Raw genomic sequence first — 25,335 nt, 5'->3', positions numbered from 1 at the left:
CAGCTCTCTTCTCTCTTCCAATGGGTGTGTTCCATATCCTTTAAAATGCTTTAGTATGTTCGTCAATATCATTCCAAGAAAGCGGATTACTCTTCTGAGACAGCCAAGAGTCTGAGCATTGCTGTACTGTCTGCAAAACCAGAACTCAAGAGACACGTGAAATAGTACACATCATTCTGCTTCGGCCATCTATGTTTGAGCTTGTAAAACAAAGACCTTATTAAAATGTTGTACAGAAAGTGGCCAGGCAACCTCACTTTAATCTAAAGAGCTAGCAATTCTTTTTTCAGTGTTCCCTTAAAATGCACCAGAAATGTAAAAACACTATGTGCATCAAGAAACGTAAAGCAAAGTCACAGACAGATTTTCTGTAAGATTTATTGCAAAATGTGCATGTAGCAAAACATGTTTTTCCTTCCAGTTATTTTTAATAATACAAGCAAGACGCAAGATGCAGTACAGCCTCGCACCACTGGAGGGCACTGTGGCTAAACAGCCAGTGCCGGTGTGGAATGCTGGGGTATGCGTGAGCGGATCGCAGCTCCTCTTGGCTTGGTCCCTTAGTTGTCCCCACCACAAAGCTCCAGTAAGATTTTACGGTAATCTCCTGAGGCGTCGCCCTGAAGCAAATAAAACAGATGTTAGAATGCAGCTTGAACCTTTAAAAAAACACACTAAAAATGAGCTACAAATTTTTGCCGTGCATTAGAGCTGCAGTCCAGACCACTTGTGCAGCGATTCCGAATTCAATTTTCCTCTGATCACAGACCACTCCCATATTTCCCAAGCAGCTCTTTCTGTGAATACAGTCCAGTCCCTTAGGTCCCTAGTATTATTATATGAATTGCATCATATTATCCTTGTATTGGATTACTGAATTGAATATTGAGCAGTAGTACGTTTTCTAAGTGCTTATTTGCTTATTTGTCTATCCCATGCTTTCACTCGGCAGGCAAGCCTCTGGTTCTCACCTTGATGAAGGAGTAGAGAGTCTTGCCATACATCTTGCGGAACTCGGACTTGATGTCCAGCATGTCGATCTCGGCACGGGACACCATCACTCGGATCAGGATGCTATCCGTGGTGCCCAGACCCTAAGAAGAGAGCCCAGTGCAGGGAGTCAGACTGTACTGAACCGACACACACTCAGCACACAAAGTGCAGTCCATTCACACAGCACCTACTGGAATTTATTTGGTTTTGTAACCAGCTTGTTATTACTAACAGCTGGAGTCCAGCTGGAATGTATGGGGGGTAACTACAGCAATGTACAGAAGAAAACAAAGATGGCTAAACCCTACATCCATTTAGTATTCCAGATGGGCTTTAGATGGGCTTTTTTTTTTTAGCCACTGTTTGTTGTTTGTCACGGTTTCTGTGGAAATAAATGTGATGTATTTCAAGTAAAGGGAAATCATACAGTGTACTTTTTAACCCTAATACTGAATTTTTACCTACCTACAGATGTATATTCAGAAAGAGATGCAATTTCCGTCATCATTGTAAAAACATACTTCAGAAATCTCATAGCCAGAATTATTTTTGTAACTTTTCACCTACATGCTCTTTCATTCTAAAGGCTGCAAAGGGAGTTCTATCCTAAAAATGCCAGGTACTTAAAGTACTTCAAAGGCAGAAAAAGTAACTAGAGAAATACAAAATACTGGGCACACCAGTGAAGTCAGTGTACTCTGCTCTGAGCTATTCCTGTTAATGGGAGTGTAGTCTTTTTAAACTCAAAGGTACACAAATGGTGGTTTTCACGGCTGCAATCTAAACAAACCCTACCCCAGTTGTTTGCACCTAAATTTATAAGTAGAGTTTAGTATAATTCAACAAAAAAAGTTTGACTGTGACGCATGACTTTGCAGAAGCCGATTTTGGGCTGTAGCTGTGACTAATGCTGCTGCTCATCCACAAACACCAAACGGATACGAACACTGACGCTGCAGGAACAACACTGGTTACCTTCATGGATTTGTACAGACGCTCGGCGAAGAAAGCTGGCTTGTTCCTGATGCATTTCACTACAAAACACAATGCAGTCATTCACACACCGTTATAAAATACAGCAGTTTTATCAAATACAGCCAATCAGTATAAGAGGCTAGTTCACACATAGCTCGAATTATATACTCCATGCCTTCATTTGTAAATTGTGTGGACTTGAGAGAAACAGGATTAAAGATGTATTTTCTTTGTCTCCTTTGACTGGCCGTTTCCCAGGATATAAGGTACAGTATAAACACTTTGCAGTGCCAGAAACTACATTTCTGACACGTCGTCAATGAAGAGAACAGGATGACATATGTTTTATTTAACATAAACCCTCTAAGATGTTTATACTCATTTGCTATCCCTTCAGAAGGCACTATTTTTATTCTAATGAAGAAAAAAAACTACATGGAGACATTACTAGGGGCAAGAGTTTAATTAAGCACTGTGTGTTTTGTAATGCTCGGATTCAAATTTGTTTTGACTGGCTTATAATATGTTTGAAAACAGACTCCCTCAAGTATATTTAGAACTAATTAAACAGCCTGCTTTCAGAGGCAAGACTGGCATTTTAGTGGGTTGTAATCCCACTTGGGGGCAAACAGTTAATTAGGAGAAAATGCGAGTGAGTGTATTAACAGATGCCCAGCAACCTGTTAGCAAAGCTGTGCTAGAGTCACTCATAGAACACAAGCCCTGACATACCACAGCTCCCTTTCTCTGTGCTACAGGGGTTCACACAGGGATGAATGATGAACATCACTTACTTGGCTACAGGCAAATTAATACCTATGCTGTCCTACAGCCGGTACCCAGAACAAATTGTCCTTGAACCAAAAAGGTTCATATTTTCATGACCAGAAACCCAGAACTCTATGATGGGAGCCAATGTCCCTCATTCAGACCAGCACCATGGCACAATGAGCTGTGCCACACACGGACCTGGACTGGCACTTACTTAAGCTTATCTAAACGGCATACAGTACATCTGACTACATGAGTCGGATCCCCCTGCTCGTGTCGAGCATGTGATTAACGCCAAAAAACCCAGGCAGACATCAAATAAAGTGTAAACAAGTTGATATCTCAAGTCAAAGGGTAAGAACTATTCTGCTAGGTCAGCACTTGGGCATGACCCCATTCACTACATCCAAGGAGCACCTTTTACAACTTCAGTCTGAATGTCACCAGTTTTGGCCACTTGAGATCTTTAGAAAAGCTGCCAGACTGTTAAAAATATACGATAGTATTTAGGACACCCAAATGTCATCTTTCTAGACATACAGTTTGGACTACCTCTTCACACTATTCAATGGAGTTGTTTAAAGTGAATTGTTATCATTTAATAGTCCGTCAAAGCATTCCCTACTTTTGACATTTATCCTTGGCCAAATTACTTGCTTTTATGCAGGGAAATTTCAGGGTATTTAAAGGTATTTAGGGTTATTGTTGTTTTGCAGTAGTCAATATGTGAAATTTTGCCACTAGAAAAATATTAATCTGAGTTATCTGAAAATTTTGTGTTCCATTTTTCCAGTATCTTTTTGCTGGCTGTTAGAAAACACGACAGAATGATATAAGAATTGGACCCAACACAGCATGCTCTCCTAAGACACTCTGTTAATACCTCTTGCTAAACAAAATACGCAGTATTGCAGTGTGAAACTTGTCATAAAAAGTGTGTTTTTAGGGAAGGATGTCAGGAGTTGCACACACAGCTACCTGAACTATATAAAAGGCTGGATGAGCTAGTTAGCATCACTCTTACATTGTATTCTTACCTATAGCCAAGAAGACTTCCTCAAGACAGCCAGACATCTCCCTCTTAATGCTCTCCTCAATGTCTTTGCCCGAGATCTTCTGATATTCCTGAAACACTGTAAAACAGAGCAGATCTCCCTCACTGCAATGGCACTATCCCTCACCCCAAGGTATGCTGTACAAATGCTCTCTGCAAGATGTGACCTCTGTTCTTATCATTTTATATTATCTATAATTTAATAGGTTGGGGATATATGAGAGGCCAGCAAGTGTGACTCCCCACAGTATCCCCCCCATCTCCTGTGTGTCCCCAGTTGGGGTGCTCATAAAAACGCATGGGAACATTATGCCTAATCTACAAAGTCAGCTTTGTCCAGTCGGAACTGCTTTAAGCATTATTGTTACAACAGACTTCTTATTCTAAGATTTACAAAGGGGAAGCATTCATTGCTAAAAGCGAAGTGACATTGCTGGCAGCCCAATTTACACTTCAACATGCCCCTGACAGAGAGGGGGTTTTCAAAGGCCTCCTAGAAGCTGTTTTTGTGGACACAGCTATTTCAATTGGAATTTATCGATCTCAGCAGAAACTTAAAAGCGAGCAAAACCAAATAAGAGGAAATGCAAAAAGGGAGCAATGAGTAAGACCTGCACATGATATACAATAGCATTTTAATCTTTGCATTCGGGGCTTTTGTGACCTTGCTCTGAAAAATAATTAAAAAATTCCATTATTACTTTGACCTTTTCCCCCTTCAGTTTTATATCCTTAATGCTAACTGCTGGTTCACACGTGCCTGGATGAGAAGCCAACGATGAGAAGATAACTTCTGTGGGATACAACCACAGCTGCTGGCACAGAAACGCCCAAAGAACTTCAAGTTAAACAGTAACCATACAATGGGTCCTACAGTAGTTCTAAACAGGTGAAATTGGGAAAATGGTTATCTAAGGAAACAGCTGTGGTTAGCTTATGAAAGGAAATCAAAGTGGAGTCATTATGAACTCATTGTAAATGCTTTTATTAAATAAAGATGAAGATGAATGTCTTAATAACAAAGGAATCTGTCACTGATCCAACCTAGTGTAATTAGATTATTTGTGTAATCAGACTGTAGACAGTCAATGAGTACAAGTACTTGGGTCCCTGATAAAATGAATGTTGTAAGATCACTTATAAAAATGGGCAACAGAGACTATTTTTTTTTAAATCAGCTATTTCAAGGTAGACATGACCAATTTAACACTTTTTCTACACGTCATTTATAGAAAGGGTCTAAACGTACAGTACCGTCTCACTTGCTGGTTTTGCAACATCAATACCTTTAATTGTACTGTAATAATACTGTAATGTAATAAAAATGAGTGAAAATAAGTAGAGAAATCGTTGGGGCAAATTCAGTCAACTTAAATTTCTTCTACAAGCAAAAGGTTGGAAAGAAGGCCAAGAGCATTATGGAATGTGTGTCTCAACCCCTCCATTGTGAATTTACACTACACCTATCTGGGAGGCCTCTCTGTGTCCCCAGGTATAAAAGTAACAGATTCAGAAAATCTTTCATCCCTGCGGCAACATCCGTCTCAAACAATGTCAAGTTACTTTCTTACAGTATCTCCTGCTTAAAGATTTCCTGATAAAAAGAGACCATAGTACCAACATCTCTTCTAGAGATATTTGTCCTCCTTGTTTTTGTTGTTGTCTTATGGCACAGTCCACTACAAATTTTCCCCGAGGATAATAATGCTGGAATCGAACTGAACACTTCTGAATCAGAATCCCCCCAGAAAGGTGTGAGAATGTACAATTTTCAAACACTGAGGCAGGGAGCTATACCTTGCAGCAGGTGAGGCTTGTTCCGGACACACAGCACTGTCAGGAACTTCACTTCGTCAGTACCCCAGCGCGCTTCCCCTGCCTCGTAGATGTCCTGTCGGAGATGATCACGTCAAGCGACTGACAGAAACTGTAACCCGATGGACTCATACACTCAACTTCAAGCTGTTTTGATCAGGTGATCAGAAGAGACAAACAGTACATCTTGGCAATTGGGAATGAAGAAACAAACATTTTGGCTCCTGAGCTTAACTGAGAGGCGGGTCACTCATGTCCAAAGCAGGTTCAACAGCTTAAACAATGTTCCTCTTCTTTCTACTTTTCAATGTGGAATTAACCTCTACTTGCTCCTTTGCCGCCAACACACATTGACCCAGCTCCCCACTCAAACCTCATCAGTCTTTCTTGGTAATCTGCTTGGTTTTAAAGATTGATCTGCAAACCACCTTAAACTTTCTATAAGGAACAGACTCGCAGTCTGACAGATTGTTCAGTGCGCCCACAACTCATGGTATCGAGACACACTTCCTGTTTTCACTATAACACGATTCCAATCCATACCTTTCTCATCCCACTTCTGTCAGGACTGAATCTCTTAAGTCCTTCCCGAAATTGATTTGTCCCACGATAAATGATTTGTTTGTTTTGTATTTGTCTGTTCTCCAGTGTGAATTCCCATTGATCGGTCTGCACTCTGAAGCAGTGCATGGTTTTAATTCAGATTGGTTCCTGTGACAGTGCATTTACATCATGACCACGACATTGGAATTAAAGGCACAGTTTTTCTTCCAGGAAGATGATTATGTAAATTGCCTACTTTAATCAATAAAAACCACTGCATCCTGTCCTACAGCATGAATTCTTCTTGCCAGCTTCCTCCCTTTAGCTGACTGATTAAATGGCTGATGCCTAACACTCTTGAGGCTCAGACTGCACCACCCATCTTAGTCTATTCTATTCCAATTTTTTTATTTTAATGGAATGGTTTAGTTAATCATTTAGATTTATTGAACAATATTAATTTAAAAAAAAACTGACAGTCTCACCTTGGCATCCTGCACAGCCTGTGCCATGTCCACATTACTGCTCTCATCACGTCCAGCCTGCCAGAGAGAAGAGAAAGGTCATGTCGAGGTTTATAGAAAACAATTAAGATGTAGTGTGCAGTCCGTAAGTATTTGGACAGTAACAATTTTTGTTGTTTTGGCTCTGTACTCCAGAAAGTTGGATTGGAGAATGTCAGCTTTAATTCGTGGGTATTTACATCTATATTGGGTAAATAATATAGAAATAACAGCCTTTTTTATACACAGTCCTCCCATTTTAGTCCAAATACTTATGGACTGCACTGTATGAGTTTCAGCAAGGCAGTCCTCCATTGTCCAAGAGGCTGCATGTCATTGAGTTAAAAACCATAGCATTGGAATTTAGAAAATTAGAAGTGGTAAAACTGTCCATGCCCTATACTTAACTTCATATTTCCCACCTGTTCTAGCAATTAAATGCCTGTTAAATTACCTCTGGGACTTTTCTGACTTACTTCTCTCAGATATAAAATCGCAGTAGAAATGGCATTGTCATGCCTGAAATGGAAGTTTCCACCAAGCTATTTCCAAGGGCTTATGCAGCAGACGTTTTTCTGGTTGTTGTAAATTGATGGATAATGTGGATTTACTTTACTATCAACTGACGTTTCAGATGCAGACCCTCAAGGCACATGATCCCAATGGTGGAAGAGTATTCTCACCGTGAGCAGAGATACCAGGACCCTCTTGAACATTCCAGACGTGTCGGAGCAGACAGCGTCTTCCAGAGTCTCCCCGTACTCTGCACAACACAATCTCATTAATCTCTGGTCACTCGGTCACACCAGCAGCAACAGTCGGACAACATGCATCAATAAAAACCCCGCTCTCACACAGCATGTCCTGTGCCCAGCACGGGTCTTATGTCTTCATTTTCATACAAGCACAGGTCTGCTTGTTAATGTTCCATTAGAATTGTACTGAACTGAAAACACTAAGAATCAGAAGGCTGTTTCTTTGGTTCCCTTTTCACTACGTCATAACCATTACTGGTTAACGGTTTCCCCCTCTCCCCAGGTAAGAAATCCCCTTGAATGTCCTCCAGCATCCCAAAGGCATACAGATGATCTTTGATTGGCTATTATAAATGGTGGTAAAACAGTCCATGCCCTATACTTTACTTCACATCTTCCACCTGTGAAAGCGGTGAAATGCCTGTTAAAGTGGGGCCTTAAAATATAACCTTTTTAACAGCCAATCAAACCTAAACTGCATTCTTTTGGACTGTCGGCGAAAATTAGCACATGGTGAGAAATCCATACAAACATGTGGCCAACACATGGTATGTGGTGTGCTAACCATCACAGCACCACGACTCTCCTGACAATAATGGGATGCTGCAAATGAAGGCAGAGTTGTGTGAAGGGGATACTACCTTGGATAGCATGACATACCAGCATTATCCTGTTCCAGTTCATACTGGTTACATCTCCTGTTATACAAAAAATTCTTTGTGCTTTTGGTTGGCATCATTTTTTTTCCTGCCACCACTATACCTCCGTTTGTACCCCCTCTATGTTCATAAGGGACATGTACCTTTTTTGTAAACTGCTGCGATCTCTTTGATTTCCGAGTTGCTTCGAGATGCCAGGATTTCAATGAGACAGCCTTCATCTGTACCTGCACCCTGGGAGAGAGAGAGGAAGATAATGTAATAATAATGTTTCTTTATTAGCCCTATACAATTTCTTGCATTAGGAATTCGTCTTTTCACATACCCCAGCTTTTCTCCATGGAGACACAGACACACAGACAGGGAGAGAAGCTTGGGGTCAGAGCACAGGGTCTGCCATTGTACGGCGCCCCTGGAGCAATTAGGGTTAAGGGCCTTGCTCAGGGGCCCAACGGAGTAGGATTCCTCTGCCGGCCGCAGGATTTGAACCGGCAACCTTCCAGTCACAGGCGCAGATCCTTAGCCACAGAGCCACCGCTCCGCCCATGGGTGTCAATAACAAACACAAACAGCAGGGAACTCCTTCCAGTAGGGATGCAATCTGATCCTAGTGTGATTTTCTGTTCCGCACTCAAGCAAGAGTAAGATTTGAATGGACAGGTGATTCCGTGATAACTCATGTATCATTCCTGACTGTTTCCCAGGTCAGATAGTGTTCCAGTGGTCTGACCTTCATGGCGTTTCTGAGCTCGTAGGCATCGTACATAGGCGCCGTCATCAGGAGCCCAACCACCACCTTTTCGAAGTTCCCAGTCAGCTCCGATTTGATCTCATCAGGCATGTCCTGACGAAGAGAGAGAGAGATGTCAATCAGTCAAACTGTAGTCAGACTTTATTCCATTGAAGGGGAGATGAACAATCAATTTTGCTCAACTGGACTGTAGCACTATTATATTTAGTGACCCCTTTTTCCACATTCATGGGTCGAATTTGTCTCTGTGTGGTAGGAGAATAAACACAGATGCTCTCTTCCACAGCATTTTCGTCCCACAGTTCTACCTCACCCGACCTGCAGCGGTCTCTGTAGTAAAGACTTAGTTCAGTTGAGAAAGAGTTAACATGTTTATGAAGCAGTGCATCACAGGTTTTGATGTAGTTACTCAATTTCAGGAAAGTGTTGGATATAGGCTGTGTGTAGATCTGTTATCTGAGTAAGGCCGGCATGCGAGTGTTGCACTGCAACATAAAAAACATTAAATTTAAAAAAAAAAGTTCTGTGGTCCCCTATATTCTCACAAAAGGGGGCCATTTTCTTTTATTTGCAATATTAAAAGTTTTAAAGATGGATTGGACCACTCTGTCCAAATGCGTGACCATCATTACATAGTGAAGCATATTTTTAGAATACTTTTCTACTACTTTAGTGGTATTTAAACTAACTCAACTTTTTTACAACTTATGTTTAATCGGGCAAAACAATGCCGTAAATTCTTCTAATTGTGGTTCAAGTGTGTCAACATTAATTTGTAGTTTTTCCGATATTTCTATTAACTATTTGGGCTGAAGGTTGGCAGAGTATGAATCAAGTCTTTGCTCCACCTAATCTAATGAGTTAAGTGATCTTTGGTTGTGGCATCAATCAGTTATGGATTCTTTAAGAAAATGGAGTACTGGATCTATAGAACGGTTGATCTGTCTACACCTAGCTTAGAATTTAATGATTATAACAGTAGTTAATTGTGTCATCTATCATTCCCCTCGGTTCACACAATGATTAAGCTCGGCCTCACATCTTTTGGGCCATTTTCTTTACCATTTCTGCATTTCGGCCAATGGATACAATCAGTATATCATCACACTCCGAGAGCACGCCAGCTGTTATCAGAAAAAGTTCAACAACCTAAACCCCCTGTCGGTGTGTGGGACAAGGAACCTTTTATTGAGTAATAATTCCAGCCATACCGCAGAGTTTCAGTTCTCCTTTTCATATTTAACCGTTGACTTTCGCTGGTCAAACTGAGGGACAATGACCCACCCTCACCCCACACAGAGAGCATTGCACCCACGCACAGACATGCTGATGTTGCCCTTGCTGCCACCTGCTAGAGATAACAGACATTACCACACTGCTGGCGTTAACGATTGTTTACCTGGTCAATACATCAGTACAAGCCTGTGCCTGTCTCTGTCCCCACAATACCTCAATTCCACTTAATGTTTAACTTCCAGTTCTATCAGGATACAAGAAAAGTGTTTCCCACACTGACAATCCAGCACCCTTTAGCTGCAGGAAGTCACATTGTGATATAATACACCTACTGTCCATCTACCTCTATCAGCAACCTTCATTTATAGAAGCAGAGAGAGCCACAGCACTACTGACACCTCAGATTCTTCTCAATTAAACTGGCAATGAGGCTTTTTATGGATGTGAGCCTTTCCTCGATTAAATTTTGCGATTTGAGTTTTGCTCGATTCATAAATAAATTAATAAATTGTGGCTTCCTGTTAATTTGTAATCCAGGCATAAAGGTGTCAGCAAATACTTCAAATCAATAATTCTTTTTCAAAAAGTACTGGTGCTTGTGTGGTTGAATGCTACTAGTAAGCTGTTCTCTAAATTGAATTACTATTTAACATATAAAATAAAAATCGACAATTTGATTGTCTAGAATTAGCAGGGCTTAAAAACTGCAAGACACTAGAACTCTTTTCATTAAGAGAGGGGTCCGATAACTGTATTTATGTAACAGAATGCTTAATTCAAATCTGTTTAAAATAGTTTTAAGAAGCAATTAACATGGTAAAATCCAGCACACCGATTTATAAGGTTGTTACTACAAAGCGTGTGTGGCCTTGCACATGGGGTACAGATCACTCTGCATAATTAAGGATAGTTAAATTGGTTCACAGAACTTCAAAAGCCCAATTAGGTGACTAAAGCCTCAGGTGGAGTTTTACAGGGATATTATAAACACTCAGAGTTTTACATTTAATAGTACAATCTCCAACTTTCTCTTGGTTGAAAACTCCAGAGTGGAGACTCCAAGGAATTAGGAGAATTCGCTGATACAAAAATGTTTTGTTGGTTCTTTATTCAGAGGAATATGAATTCATTTATTTAGAGGAATAGGTCTGCCCCTTCCATTAGATTTAGAAGAAATGAAAGGAAAAGCGCAAAATGAGATTAATACCAGCATTAACCTCCTACTAACAGGTTGCAAGTAGTGGTTATTTCATTTGAGCAGGTGCAGAGTAATTTACAAACTAAAATAACATGAAGACGTGTGCCACCACAGCAGTGAAGTCATTTATACCAAGCAGTGAAGGAGGGGAAAAGGAGTTCTGGCTGGGGAACTGTTCCGATCTGGTGAGAAACTGAATCCATGATTGGGCTGTGCCTGTCAGAGGGGGAGTCTGGAGTACAAGATCTTTACCTTTCCCACTGATGCCTTGAATGCCTGCTTGATGAGCTGCCTCTGGGCGATTGTTCGTTTGGCCAGAACTTTGATGATGGCTTCTTCATCAGTACCTGAGGACAACAAACCAATTTACAGCAACACAACTCTGACGACATCAGCTGCTTTTAGTGCTCCCGTACTGAACCGTATGTCATCCAGCCACTGGAACAATATCTGCAGATTCAAGTCTGAGCTATACATACAAATAATGGGATGCCTACGCCAGCACAGGGTGAGTACAGGGCATGTGACTCTTCACACTCTCCATGAGGGAGCCATTGTCCAACAACACAGACAATGTGAACCCATCTTCTAGCACAGAGCTTCCCAGTTTCAATGCGTTGTCTGTTGCAAATACTACTCTTACTAAAATCAGGCTGGGGCAATTACTCTTCATTTACTTGCATTAACTTCATCTGCACTCCAAAACATCCTCCAAGGAAGTTCATATTTGCCCTGATACATTTTTACTTTTAATAGCAAATCAGTGTAAACAGATAGCAAGACAGTCAAAAATAAACATTGGCACAATTAGATTTACTTCTTATCTTTTTTCCCCTCATTCATTACTATTGCGTGCCTATTGTCGAATCTTTAATAAACTGCGGTATGGTCAACCCTATTTTTTTGGCTATCTGTGCAATCCAGGTGGTGACAGGAGGTCACTGCAAATCTGGACCAGCGATTCTGTTGATCAGGGCAGTGCCCCCCAGTAGCCCTCCAACCAAGGCACAGGGCAAAAGAGCAGGGCACTCAGCAGTGTCATTGCCTTCCCACAACCTCCTGGCTCTCACTGGTCAGTCCCCCACAGCTCCCCCTCCTCCCCGGTCACTCACCTGCACCCTTCATGGCGGCTCTCAGGTTCTGGGCATCCTGCTCTGCGTTGAACCCCGACGCCTCGGTCACTGTACCCCGTGAGCCGATCTGGAAGGTGTAGGGTTGAATGAGGTCACCGCGCCAGTACAGTGAAGGTTTGAAATTAGTTTTAATTGGTTATGGAAAAGACCATCTTTCTCAGTGACCATAAATGTCAGGTTAGAGACGCCTTTTTAAGCATAGATTTAGGACGAACATTTAGGTTCAACATAGATATACAATATACAGCTCCCAGCTGGATGATGTGACAGCAGCCAAAGCGCACCAGTACGCTCACCACACACCAGCTCTCAGTGAGGAAGAGAACAGAGTGATGAAGTCAGTTCAGAGATGGGAATTATTAGAAGGCCAGGACTGGGAAAGACCAATGGAAAAAGTTTGGCCAGGGCACCAGGCTAATGCCACTTCTCTTTTCAAGAAACGCCCTTGGATTTTTAATGACACCAGGGCTAACAACTATTCCATATAGCAGGTGTTTGAAATAAACATTTCTTATCACTGATGAAGCCCACTGTAATGGACTGGCGCCCTGTCCAGGGTGTACCCTGCCTTGCGCTCGTTGCTTGCCGGGTAGGCTCCGGCTTCTCGCGACACTGTATGGTGTCAGAATTTGTGTCAGAATTTTTTAAACAAGCAACTAATGAAGTTTATAGTGTTATGCACTGAACTGGCAATACGCCGTTTCGTTGGCTATATTATCGGGTAAATATGTAACTCATCTCCTTGCAAAAATTCTTGGCAATACCTGGTTGAGACTAAAGAAGAAACGTCGTCTGATAGTGTGGTGATGTTTGGGTACAATGGTTAAAATGAGTCCATTCCCTTTGGATTCCACCTCTGCTTTAGGAAGACCAATGTCAGTCACCTGGTGACACGGCCCAGGCATGGACCAGTGACCTCAGGGCTACAGGGCTCTCGGCTCAAATGGTACAGGCTCAGCTCATCAAGACCGTAGAACTCCAAACTCGTTAATAGCTGGTTGAAGTGTGAGATGAATTTCATCTTCACTCCATTCTGTATTCTGAATAAGGCACATTAATTTTGTATAAATAAGAACAGAACATGGTAGTACAATTATACATTGCCTAAATTACAGAGCAATAAAAGACTTAGGCAACTATTATTATCCTGTAACAATCTATAATTATATGTTGGTGGAAAATTGTTGTCTGGGAGCAGAGGAAGGAATTCTGGGTACTAGACTGAATTTTATTAGGAGCCTATGTATTCTGTCACAGGTATAGTCTGTGGGCATAAAATTGAACTTAAATATCATTCAGCACACAAGATTCCTTTGTGCTACATTAAAAATGTAGGACAATACTGACAGGCTTGTTCCAAGGCAGTATCTGTAGGAAAATCTTAGAATGTTCTACAGCAGAGTACAGAGCAATGAAAAAGTCTGTAAAGGCAAAACTAAACAAATTTTCATCTTACATTTCAAACTGCGCATGCTGCTGAGGTTTCCAGAACTTTCCATGTATTGTAACTGTCCAAACAAAGTTTCAGTTTCTGTAGACTAATCAAAGGTTTCTATTTTCTTTCCTGTTGTAGTGTTTGTTGTTGAAATCGATACAAAAAAATCACTAAGCAAATTACTTAATTAGAGGTCATGGCTTCAGGAAAAAACCTTATTGGTACTGTGAATGTAGCCATAAAAGTAAGGTGTTTCGAACGCAAGTGTACTGTATATTTTGACAGTTCATGCATGTTTTATGGTATGCCTGTTTGTATGAATGCCAGTTAAAGACTTTACTAAAGAGTGACTAACTTTTCATAAAAAATTCTGTATCTTCACTGCCTAGGTTTTTCATTTTTAATAAACTGGATTTCATTTCCCAGTATTCAATTAAAAATAAGGGGTAGGAAGAAACACGTCTCTTTATCTCAACTTCTCATTTGATGCTGCACAAATAAAAATTCTCTCCAGCACTTTCTAAAAAAAAATTAGTAGAAATAGCAAGCCTTTTTCAGAATTCAGAGAACTTTTGGTCAAAACACCCCTCCTTTAAAATGACTGCCGTTAAATGAAAGTCTTCCGAAAGCAAGGATTTTGTAGGACAGTGTCAGTCTCTTTGCACAGACACAGAAATGGACTTTGGACTTACCGCTGCCATGGTAACAGGAGAGAGTCTGCCTCAGAGGTGGAGGAGATGGAGGAGATACCTGGGTGAGCAAACAAAACAGTCATTATAAAACTGAGTGTCTGGACAATGCAGCCCTGTCTGTGATGCACCCAGGGGCCAGGGGCAAAGGTCATTCACCATGTACGGTCATTCTACACTCCACACCAGTCTACAACAGTCACACCATGGCACGCTAAGGATCAACCCTGTCAAGCCACACACTAAACCTGTAAAACTGCAGCTGCTTAAGATACCAAGAGAGTCGAGATGTTCTACAACTCTTTCCCCTCCTCATTCACTCATTCATTCTTACAAAGTGATGCTCTAGTTACTGAAAAACTAGGCAACATTTACCCAATCAAAGCATCATAAGAGTTTAGTTAAGCCAGTTATAATCCAAGTGAGCACTGTCCAGTGGTAACAATACGTCCAGAGACTCTGCCATTTGCTTTTCACTTACTGTAAATATGGATACAAAAAAAAATAAGACTCCCGCACAGACTTATTGCAAAGTTGTTGGAACTGAGGTGGTCTTTTGTGTCTGGACTGCAGGTGAAAACCGGTGTCGGATTGTGAGAGCCGTGGTCAGTGATCCCTTGGGTGATTTCAGGAAGGAGACGGCTATTCCCGTCAGTCTGGTTTAATGTTTTCACAGTAGTAAAGGGTGGAAGGGCACTATTTGCCTCAATGTATGCACATCTACTCTCTACCCAATATAAAAATTCTCTGCTCATCCTTGAAACAGCTTCACTCACTCTGTGTGGTCTTTATCCTCAATGTTGCAAAGCACATGCATGGAATCAGAAGCTTTTCGACTTCTCTCTCCTTAAATGAACCGTGGGGTTATGCTGGTTATACTGAGGGTCATCAAATGAGAAACACAATGTGTTTCATCAGAGCAGACAAGACAGTACCAGCATGAATATAACCATTTCCTTGGACATGTCTAATTTACTGACCATACCCCCAACCCCAAGATGGCGATCAGAGCTATGCCAAAGTTGTATTGGTACAGGTCACAGGGGGACCAAAGTTATAGTAGAGCAACAGTTTAGGAGGATACGATTACTTGGGTATTACATACAATAGCCACTGTGTTTGATAAGGTATGGTGTCACTTTTTCTTCTCTTTCTCTTTTGTGCATACTTCCCTTTCCTTTTCAGCTACTCCTTCCACCTTTGTGCAAACTATACAGCAGACAGTGATCCTCTTGAGAGTGAGTGACACTCTTTGACTAGATCCCCATACATTACCACACAATAAGGGGTGACATGGGTGAAGGTGCCAGGCTGGTGAGGACTGGAGCTGGGGTAGAGGGACAGAATGAAGCAAAGGAGAGAGGAATGAAAGACACAGGTCTGTGCCACCCAACAACCTGTAAGACACACACAGTCCTCAAGCAGCCCTGCTTGTTTACTCCTGGACATTCCTGCCATCGATTCAGAGAACGGTAAGCTCCTGAAAATGGGGCTGGTAGGCCAAAAAGTGTTTAAAAAGCCTGTTGTGGGCAAGGCACAGGCACTTTTTTCTTCACCCCAGGTTCCCAGGGCAAGGGAAGCCCTCTCTGTGTCACTACAGCAGAATGGAACACTTGATTCAGAAGCAACAGGCCAAAGGAAGGCAGCAGCAACACAACTGAGGTACTGCGCCTGGACTGGTTTTCCACCCTTTTTCCTGGCGCCTCAGATGGGACAGAGGCAGCGGAAACTGACTAATAAAGCTCACAGCCATCTGCTTGGGTTGGGAGGAATCCGAGTTTCTTCTGGCCCTGAAATGGTTGAGGAACTGTTTGTAAGAAAGTGTTTTTTTGTTCCCCCCAGCTGTGCTGGGTTTACATTTCTTCTTCTTCTTGGACAGGAAAATAAATCCCTCTTTAGGAACACAAACCCATTCTGGTGTAGGTCCTATCAGCAATTAAAGGAAAGCTGGCTATACTCTATTCATTGAAGAGACCGAACTGTGCAGTTCTTTTTTCCCCTTCTTCCCAACATTAAGCATTGGTTTGAACTGTGGCTTGAGCTGGAAAATCTCTTATGCGCCGTCTTTTTTTTCTCCTGTTTAAGCGGTCCATGCTACCTTCTTGAAGATTACAATCTCCAGTATTGAATCTACCCGTCGTGTGCTGGTGTGTGGATGCACTGGTGGCCTTCGGGTGTTCAACTACTTGTATGAGAGAAGGGTCCTAGCACCTTTAAAATCCTTAACAGCTAACTGTGGTGCCTGAGACTCAATGCACGTCTGCACTGTGCACTTCTTGCATGGTCTACCTTGTTCTTTTCTCCCTGCTACACATTTATTATTTTCCACAACATATTTATAGTCCTGGTTGTATGGTTTCTAATGGACTGTCTACATTGTGTGGTGTTGTCTGTTGTACTGTGTTGTCTGCTGTACAGTTATGTCCCGAGTGATCAGCGCGAATAAGAATTCCAATGTACATATGGCAATAAACTCCTCTACTCTGCTTAAAATTGCAAGGTGGTGTAGTCAGCTACATTTCCTGCACGTTGCCACTATTGTGATACTCGGCCTAGCACTTGATTCATTCATACAGTGCAATTATAAATGACCAGAGAGAATACGTAAAAAAGCAAATCATTTCAGATGACACATACTACATGCGAGATTTCTGGAATTCTGTGCCTTTTGTTTCTCTTTGCTGAAAGATACCGCTACTCTTTCAAGAGACCCAATTAAACAACAGTCTTTAAAATGATCACCTAGCGGACACCATCACCCAAATCATGGTTAAAATGGATTCACGGGACCCAGCTGAAGAGTGACCCAGGAACCGTGACCGTCAGTGGCATTTAGTCTCCCCCTTTAAAAACAACTCACATCACCCATTTAAGACACTAGAGAGTCATTTGTCTCAATGACAATTAGAGGCTGAAGGTCAGCATAGTGCAGTTTTGCTCCGCTTACTGCATCTTACTGTAAGATCAGCTTACATTTTCACTTCCAATTAATTAAGCAGTGAGTCTCCCAGTTTGTGATGACACTGGCACAGAGATCCACTGTGATCAAGAGATACACAGGCCACATTGTATTTTAGGGCATGGCATCTGTAAATAAGCACACTGTCCAAGATTACCTGGGTCTGTCAATGACTGGGTTCTACATTTAAATGGGACTTAACCAGACACCACATTGTGAAATGCATCTCGCTTGCTTTGCTGGAACAAGAGACAAGAATGTTGACTCGGATACACATTTCTACAAGGGGTAGACAATTACTGAAGGTCCACAGAGGCCATGTACAATCAAAAACAACAGGAGCTAAAATCCCACAAATCCATGAATTATACAGTGAAAATGCAATGACAAAATAAAACATTGCCAAGGCTCCAGGATGAGGTGCCAGCAGTACAGATATGTCTATCAGTTTATCCACTTATTAGACACTAGTAACAGGCTTAATCTTTGCAAGTTAAATTTTCACTGTCTCTTTAATTACTCAAACAAGCATATGGTCAGGTCTAGCCAGTCCTTTCTCTGTTCATTCACTGTGCATTATGTAGTAATGGGTATCACATGTACGAATAATAAAAGAGCAGGTTTTCAACAAAAAAGAGATTGTATTCTGTGGTTTAGTTCTACGCTGTGGCAGTTAAGGAATAGAAGTGTTTGCATTAATTAATTTAATTTAACTATCAAAGCAATTTCTCTCTTCTCCAATGAATATGCTGTGTAGTGAGGCCGTTTGAGCATACATAGAGAACACACACATCCTTTGGTATGATAAGAGCGCCATAATCAATTGAATTTATCTCATTTCCTTCCTTTCAGTTTTTAAAGAGGTTTACAACAGGCAATTCTGCTGAAGCTAACTTGTGAATGCCAAGCCAAATTAATAGTAGTCATTAAAAATGCTACAAATATGATCAATAGCAAATACTTAACAAAAGGGAAAGAGAAAAAGTGATGTCAATCACGCTTTTTTATCGCAGAAAAATATAACAAGGGAGTCCTTTAATTGTCATTTTAAATGAGATTCAGGAATAAAACTGGTCAAAACGGATCGGTGAGTGGGGGCAAAGTCACATGCTACACGTATAGGACACTAAGGCCGTGTCTAAATACGCACACTTGCTGTCTTGCGTCCTTCGTATGTCTGTTCTCGCTCAAGTCTGGAAGGGCTCAGGGTGTCTCATTTCTAAAGGTGATGTTTCACAGGGGTGCTCACGACCGTCCCCAATGCCCCCTTCTCTGAAGCCCGCATCAGAACGGGCTCCGCAGCAAGGAACTACCCACAAGTCTTTGCGGAATCGTGACGTTTCATGTCGTAGCCTATCAAAGCGGAGAGAAGTTGCCATGGAGAATATGATATTCACGTATAAGTAAAATTGAGCTTTGTACAGTTTTAAAATGTATTAGGTCACTGTAGATTCATAATGTATATATTCTAGCAACGACGTTTTGACATAAAGCTTTTAGTTTAACACCCAATTTGAAGTGATGAAGATTCGTTTAACTGCGGTGTATTTTGTACAAGGAATATTTAATAATACAAAGCTTTTAGGTATTGTCAAGTTTACCTTATTTAGTTTATCTTGAACGAACGTGGATGAGCGCGTTACGTTTCTCGTACTGTCATTTTTGTACTGGGACAGACAATTGTGCCACGTTCTCCTTAGTTTACTTCGACCGTTTTGAGAAGTGCCCTGCTCAACATGAATGAACCCACGGGTCACGACGTCTGTGCTGGGATAGGTCAAGCTGCGAGCCGAGAATTAAACATTCTTTTTTTTTTAATTATCTGCCGACCTGCACTTAGCCACTGGAAAATCGACATCAACAACAGAAGATTTTGATTCTGAACTCTGTAACCAGCAAGCGACCCCAAACGGGGGGGTCTCCCATTACAATTGTTATAACGACGCGCCCTCGAATACTCACGCAGATGAAGTCCACATGTGCCCCACGTCACAGAAGTGTGGACTTGGAGGAAGGGCTTAGGGCGCAGAGCGAGAACTGGGACACGGCCATTGTGTCTAGACAACTTTTCAAAATCAACCCAGCATTTTCTTTTCTAACTTTACCATAAAAAACAAGTATACAGATAAGAAAGGGGACGTTGAAAGCTACAAAATGAGAACCGATTTCAACATGACATCGTAGGAACTAGTTCGGAAACACTGCAGTGCTCACTCTCTCTACCCTTTACTTTCTGTGGTCGTTTTTAACAGTGGAAAACTATTTAATGTACTGTAAGAGTTCAAATAAAGGTTGCAGAAATATGGCACAAGCCATCCAGCAATGGGTCATTTCCATAATTACCCCTGAATTAATACCTAACTAACCACCTGATCCATGTTGAAAGTATTCATTCCACTCCTGTGCTTAACTTCTTCATAAGAGATACAGTACAAAGACACCCCAGACATGCAGGATTGTAGAGGCTTGGAGCTCTGCAGAAACTGGACACTTTAGATTTAGTGCTCAGTTTATTCATTTCTGTCTTTCAGTTTCATAGCAACTTCACAATGAATTCCATTATTAACAAACTGCTTTCTTGGCGAATTTTACATCCCATCCACAGGTCTAGAGCAAGTGAATGAACAAGCAAAAAACAAAAATCTGGATTTGGAATTAATTAAGTAGAATGCTCCACCTTTTCAAAATGTGGTTTATAACCCCTTCAGATCTCCTTGCTTAGTTTCCAATATCTGTAACAATAGAGACTTCTCCCACATGAAATGCAAATGATGGTGGATTTCACAGCATAGCACAAAGGAGAGTCTTTCATTCAAATCTGCGCTGCATCCAATCCTTGGAAATTTTAAAATCTGGGACTTGAATTGTTGGTATGGATGTCATGAGTGCAGTTTGCTCACAATCTGCAGTACTTAAATCACTAGTATCCGACAAGCTGAGAAAAGTCGTTAAATTTATTGGTCCAATTAAAGCAATAGTTAGGTTTTAAAGAAGTAAACTACAGTGCTTCCCCATTCCTGGTGCTTGTGACCCATTCCTGCTGGAAGTTCCAACCCATCTACAGCCAGAGACAGTAAGAGATGAACCTGGTGCTTGCAGTTATAGTAAGAAAGGAGGTTAATATTAAGCAAGTAAAATGTAGGTTTTTCTTTACTTACCACTACTGTCCCAGAAGGATTTAAAAATAAGCCTGTTTGATTTTACTTAAACAGCCATGTCTCATTTCTATTGTCCTTTTAAAATAAACAGCTCCCCTATAATACAAACATATACTGTAGGGAAGTCCGATAGTGTTAACCAAGTGAACAAAAAAATGACTATGTGCCAACAAGATTGTGCACTACTTGTAGGTGTAATAGAGCAAATGTTTTCACCAAAAGGGATGTTTTAATACACATTCCTTGTTTTTAAGTTATCAGCTGTGTCAAAGAATGAAAGCATTTGTTACAGCTCGCTATCAGTTTTAGTCTTGATTTACTAGTGACATCAAGATCAGATCAGTTCCAGACTGAAAAAATATGATCTGCTAGGAAACACAACACCAGTGTGTCATTCCAGCTCAGCTTTCTATTGAAATGAAGTCTGATTAATTATGATAATCATTTTCCTCTATAGAAGTCCTGTTAAATTATACGTTATGTTTTAGTGAAATCTCTAGCACTGAAAAAGTCCAAACAATGTAATCATTCCAATTGAATTAGCAGCTTAACAAAGGGCTCAGTTAAGTGAAGAGCTGGATCAAAAACCAGGAGAAATTGTCACCAAAGGCCAGATCTGGAATATCCCTCTTTACCATAGCAGCTTTAACTTCAGATCTCTAATTACACCAAGCAAAACCCATGATCAATAACTTATGATTCTGCATCCATACTAGCTATCAGTGTTAAAATGAAGAGGACTTTGCAGAGAACAGCTCCGAGTTACAAAACTGGACATTTTAATCACCATAAGTGAATTGCATGCAGGGTTTTTCTTTATATGTGGTAGAATCATAATCCTCACAACTTATCTGACTGTATAAGATAACTCATGCTCACAAACTATCTTAGAAGTTATCTTTGCATAAATCTAGTTTCAGAATGAAGAGGTCTGAGTGGGGGATGGACTGAGGGAGATATCAGGTAGGGTGATCCATAAGTAATAAATAATGCACGATCGCAGCACACTGCATCAGTGGTTCTAAATTCTGCCCTGAGGTACCCCCGTGTCTGCTGGTGTTTTTTCCCCCCAACAAAGCTCTCCCTCACAGATACTAATTGACACCCATTAAAAAAAAAGGACTTATTTCTTAATGAGACATAATTCAAATTATTGTACCTAGAAACAAGTGTAAACCGTTGCCATAACTTGTATCGGTTAAAATTCTGAAACTATTCGCCATCGGACTGAATCGGACTGATACACGCGCTTTCATTCACTCGCCATAATTCACTGCAACAGGCGAGGGTTACTTTCGCCCTGCGTCGCTCTAACTTTAAAAACTACACCAGGCCTGCGTGACTACACACCCTCCGCGATCTGTATGTTACTTAGTAGCAGCGGAGAGTTTCATCAAAGCATCTAAAGCCCCTAATGGAATGGCCAGAAATAAAAATAAAGGGCAACTTTTTTGATCTTCACCGGCAAATTGAATTAAAAAAAAATCAAAATGGCACACCGCGGTGGTTCTTAGACTTTAAAAAGCAAACAAAGTGTCACAATACAATGATGATAACGAAGTATAACAAAACTGGGATTATTTGGTAATAACGTTTTCTGGAGGACAAGGTCCTTAAGATAAGAAACCGTGCGACCACAAACTTCGAATTCGTGGCCAAGCGCATTTGTCTTTTTTTCTCCTTCTCTGGAGAACTAAACAAACCCGCCCTTCTTGACAGCCTTCAGCGACCAATACACACAACTTACTCGTACTGCGAGTTTGAGTTGAAACCCGAAAGTGAAAACAACAGACGTCGCCGTTGATTAAGCGCAGGTGTTGCATTGATCCGAATTGTTATCCGTGTATAAACATACGTAAAAGTGACCGTTCGTATCCTGTTTCCTCTACTTTCGATTTATTCCGCCCCTTGATAGGTTACTCGATGATGTTCTTCCTTTCGGATGCACGGTCTCTGTTTGAATCCTGTTTTTTTTTATTTTGTTAGCTCTTAAACATACACAGCTGCCATCTCGTAAGCACTCACCTGTCAGTCTTGGGTCGCTTACGACAGTGTCAAGAGGCTGCAATCTTGGAGCTCCCAAATTTGAAGGATAGGAGTGTGTTCAGGGTTTTATGGGCGAGGACAGAAATCTGGGCGGTCCGCAAACTTGAGTCTCGTGTTTCGGCTGTTGAGTAAAACGGAAGTACTGTACATCCCAACCACATTGCAGAAACCTCAGAAACTACATCGGTAGTTGTACCTCCCTACCGGAGCCTGTGCGTTCTCGGGATAGGCCCCAACCTCTCCACGACTCTGAATCGGATAAAGCGGTCAGAAATCGGGTGGCTGGATGTGGCTTGTTGTGGAAGAGCCTGTTACAGTATATATACATACCCATAACTCATACTCTTATTCATAAAGCATTTTGTCAGGCCGACTTTAATGTAAAGCTGCTGTTTAGGGAACAATGTTCATCACTTTAATGTTAACGTCCCCGGAGCCTTGTGAACACAATAATAAACCGAAGCAAACCGGTTGGATGGAGCCACTTTCGTCAAGCACTTTTGTTTTTTAAGACCACGGTAATGGAAAAGCAGAGTTGCGAGCATTTTGATAGCAGCTGTTTTATACCAGTGAATATATTTGTGATGATCACTGTAATAGTTCATATGCGCCAATGGTAATCTAGTAGATTGAGCAGTTTTGACGTTTGTCAGCCGATGAAGAAAATTGTTTCAAACTTTCGAAATTACCTGTTGTTTTTCCTCTCACGTAGGTGGATTAAGGTACATAATTCTGAAAAACCGCCGCGTTATCCTCAACTACCATATACACCCACACTAAACACGCTCTCCTCCATCCAGGTTTTTGGAGTATTATATGTCGGTTTTCATGTTACTAAAAGAAGGAGCTCATTTCTTTCTGTGTCTGTGTGCGCTGTACTGTGACTAGTGAGGCACAGCTGGCTCCACGTTGTGCTCATCACATCAGGCTTGGCAGTCGCGCCGCACCCTAAATGATACGGCCCTCCCTCCATCGCACAGTTCCAAAATAAGTTTCGGGATGGTGACGTCACCCCCCCGTAATCATTCTTGCCCTCTGGAAAATATACGTTTGTATGACTGGCAATGTATACCCTACACTAAAAATAGTACAAAGATTTCTCTAGAATGTCACACCAGTTTTGGGAGCTTTGGGATATTCCCATAGCAACCTTTAAGTTACTTTCATAAATATAGGTTTCTACAAGATGAACGATTTTAGGATAGATTTATTTACTGTATATAGGGATGCTATGTAACACCCCGAAGTACTTAATGGCAGAAAAAAAACAATAGCAAGATAAAATAAAAGCTGAAAGTTACAAAAAAAAGGTTAATTGCACGAATTACACATTTTATATTATGCATTGTAATGCTATTTCATTTTTAGTTTTTTCTACATGTGTTCCATGATTATTTTTAATTATTGATTTGATAGCATTGTGATTAACACTGCTGATTCACAGCTCTTGGGTCCTGGGTTTGGGTCATGACTGGGGTGGTTTCGGTGTGGAGTTCGCATGCTCTGCCTGGGTCCGTGTGGGTTTTCTCTGCGTTTTCCGTACACATTCCAAAGACAAGCTGGCATGAGCAGGTGATGTCACTCCAGACGGTATAGAAGTCTCCTGGGGCAGGAGCCCTGGCCTTAGGGCGCAGTAGAATGTGGAGTAGGGAGTGGAGCAGTGTAGTTGTGACAGAAATGCCTGTAAAAGACTGTGTTTGAATCCTTGCTTGCTTTGACAGTGTCTCTGAACTGTCCCTGTGTGAGAGTGCATGTGTATGAGCCCTGCAGTGGAATGGTGTCCAGTCCAGGGGGGAGTCCTGCCTTGCTGCCTGTGCATTTGGAATACCTGAGACCCCTACAAGGAGTGAGTGGGATTCTGCTGTTGGATAGATGGACTTAAAGGCAGGACTTGAAATATATGCATTCACAAGTGCTTTATTATTATTGTTTTTATTTGCTCAGCAGGCAATTCACAATATACACAATAATACATCATACATTGTAAAATCATCCAAATTCAGTAAATAAGTAAAAATAGAAATGACAAAGAAAACAGCGAGGTAGGCACCACTTAGAATTGCAATGCCTGTGCTGCACAGAAGACAATGAAGGCAATGTCCGTGAAGAAGGGAGCAGTGTGTAGGCGAGGGATCACTGACTACAGTGAGGAAGGAAGGCCACTGAGCAGAGAGTTTCATCAGTCAGTGGTAAACATCTCCAGCAGGGCGACAGAGATCCTACAGGTAATGTCTGCACAGGTGAGGCCCGAGGAGACACGGAACGGAGGTCAGGGGCTGAGCACTCCTGATTTGAATGGGTGGTTCTCTCCTTCCCTGCCGAGCCGGGGGTGAGAATGCAGGGGCCCTGGGGGTGCAGGAGGGGAGAGGCGGAACAGTCTAGAGACAAGGGCAGAGAGAACAACACGTACACTGCATTATGGTTTGGTTTGTCGCCCTATAAAAGCAAATGTGTAAATGTCCCCCAGTGTCTCTGAGAATGATTTATTAGTAGAAAACTATTTCAGTCTGATGAGGATGCAAATCCCTTACACAAGGGTGTCCTTTTTGCATACTAGCACAGTGACATGAAGGAAATGTAGTGAAATGAATGGATGTGTTTTTTGCAGTGTACATTAGATGCACTTTAGCAGCTCCCCACCTGACAGTAGGGTGTCCCTTTA

The 25,335-nt window shown here is 41.4% G+C and overlaps 1 protein-coding gene across 3 annotated transcripts; it reads right to left on the bottom strand.

Annotated features, from left to right (window-relative positions):
- Positions 1-360: 360 nt before the first annotated feature.
- Positions 361-22,769, bottom strand: anxa4 (annexin A4). Of its 3 annotated transcripts, none has more exons than XM_069183023.1 (13): positions 22,653-22,769; positions 14,514-14,571; positions 12,366-12,453; positions 11,506-11,600; positions 8,799-8,912; positions 8,212-8,302; positions 7,338-7,417; positions 6,637-6,693; positions 5,591-5,684; positions 3,777-3,872; positions 1,969-2,027; positions 972-1,094; positions 361-620 (listed from the first exon to the last, which is right to left on the bottom strand). In XM_069183023.1, exons 2-13 carry the CDS (start codon positions 14,520-14,522, stop codon positions 561-563), a joined length of 966 nt encoding a protein of 321 aa, XP_069039124.1. In that variant the 5' UTR covers positions 14,523-14,571; positions 22,653-22,769; the 3' UTR covers positions 361-560. The 3 variants fall into 3 exon arrangements, with proteins under 3 accessions (XP_069039124.1, XP_069039126.1, XP_069039128.1); XM_069183025.1 differs by lacking the exon at positions 22,653-22,769 and adding an exon at positions 22,375-22,482; XM_069183027.1 differs by lacking the exon at positions 22,653-22,769 and adding an exon at positions 18,620-18,701.
- Positions 22,770-25,335: the final 2,566 nt, after the last annotated feature.

Source organism: Lepisosteus oculatus, chromosome 2 (assembly GCF_040954835.1).
Source record: "Lepisosteus oculatus isolate fLepOcu1 chromosome 2, fLepOcu1.hap2, whole genome shotgun sequence".
Lineage (NCBI taxonomy): Eukaryota > Metazoa > Chordata > Actinopteri > Semionotiformes > Lepisosteidae > Lepisosteus > Lepisosteus oculatus.
Note: the sequence above shows the minus strand (reverse complement) of the source record. Positions and strands in the feature narration are given on the sequence as shown.

Excerpts from the sequence above, each read along its gene's own strand:
- anxa4 (XM_069183023.1), bottom strand. Across the intron at positions 8,303-8,798 it reads AGCTCAGAAACGCCATGAAG|GGTGCAGGTACAGATGAAGG; the intron begins GTCAGACCACTG and ends TCTCTCTCCCAG. Across the intron at positions 1,095-1,968 it reads GTCTGTACAAATCCATGAAG|GGTCTGGGCACCACGGATAG; the intron begins GTAACCAGTGTT and ends CTCTCTTCTTAG.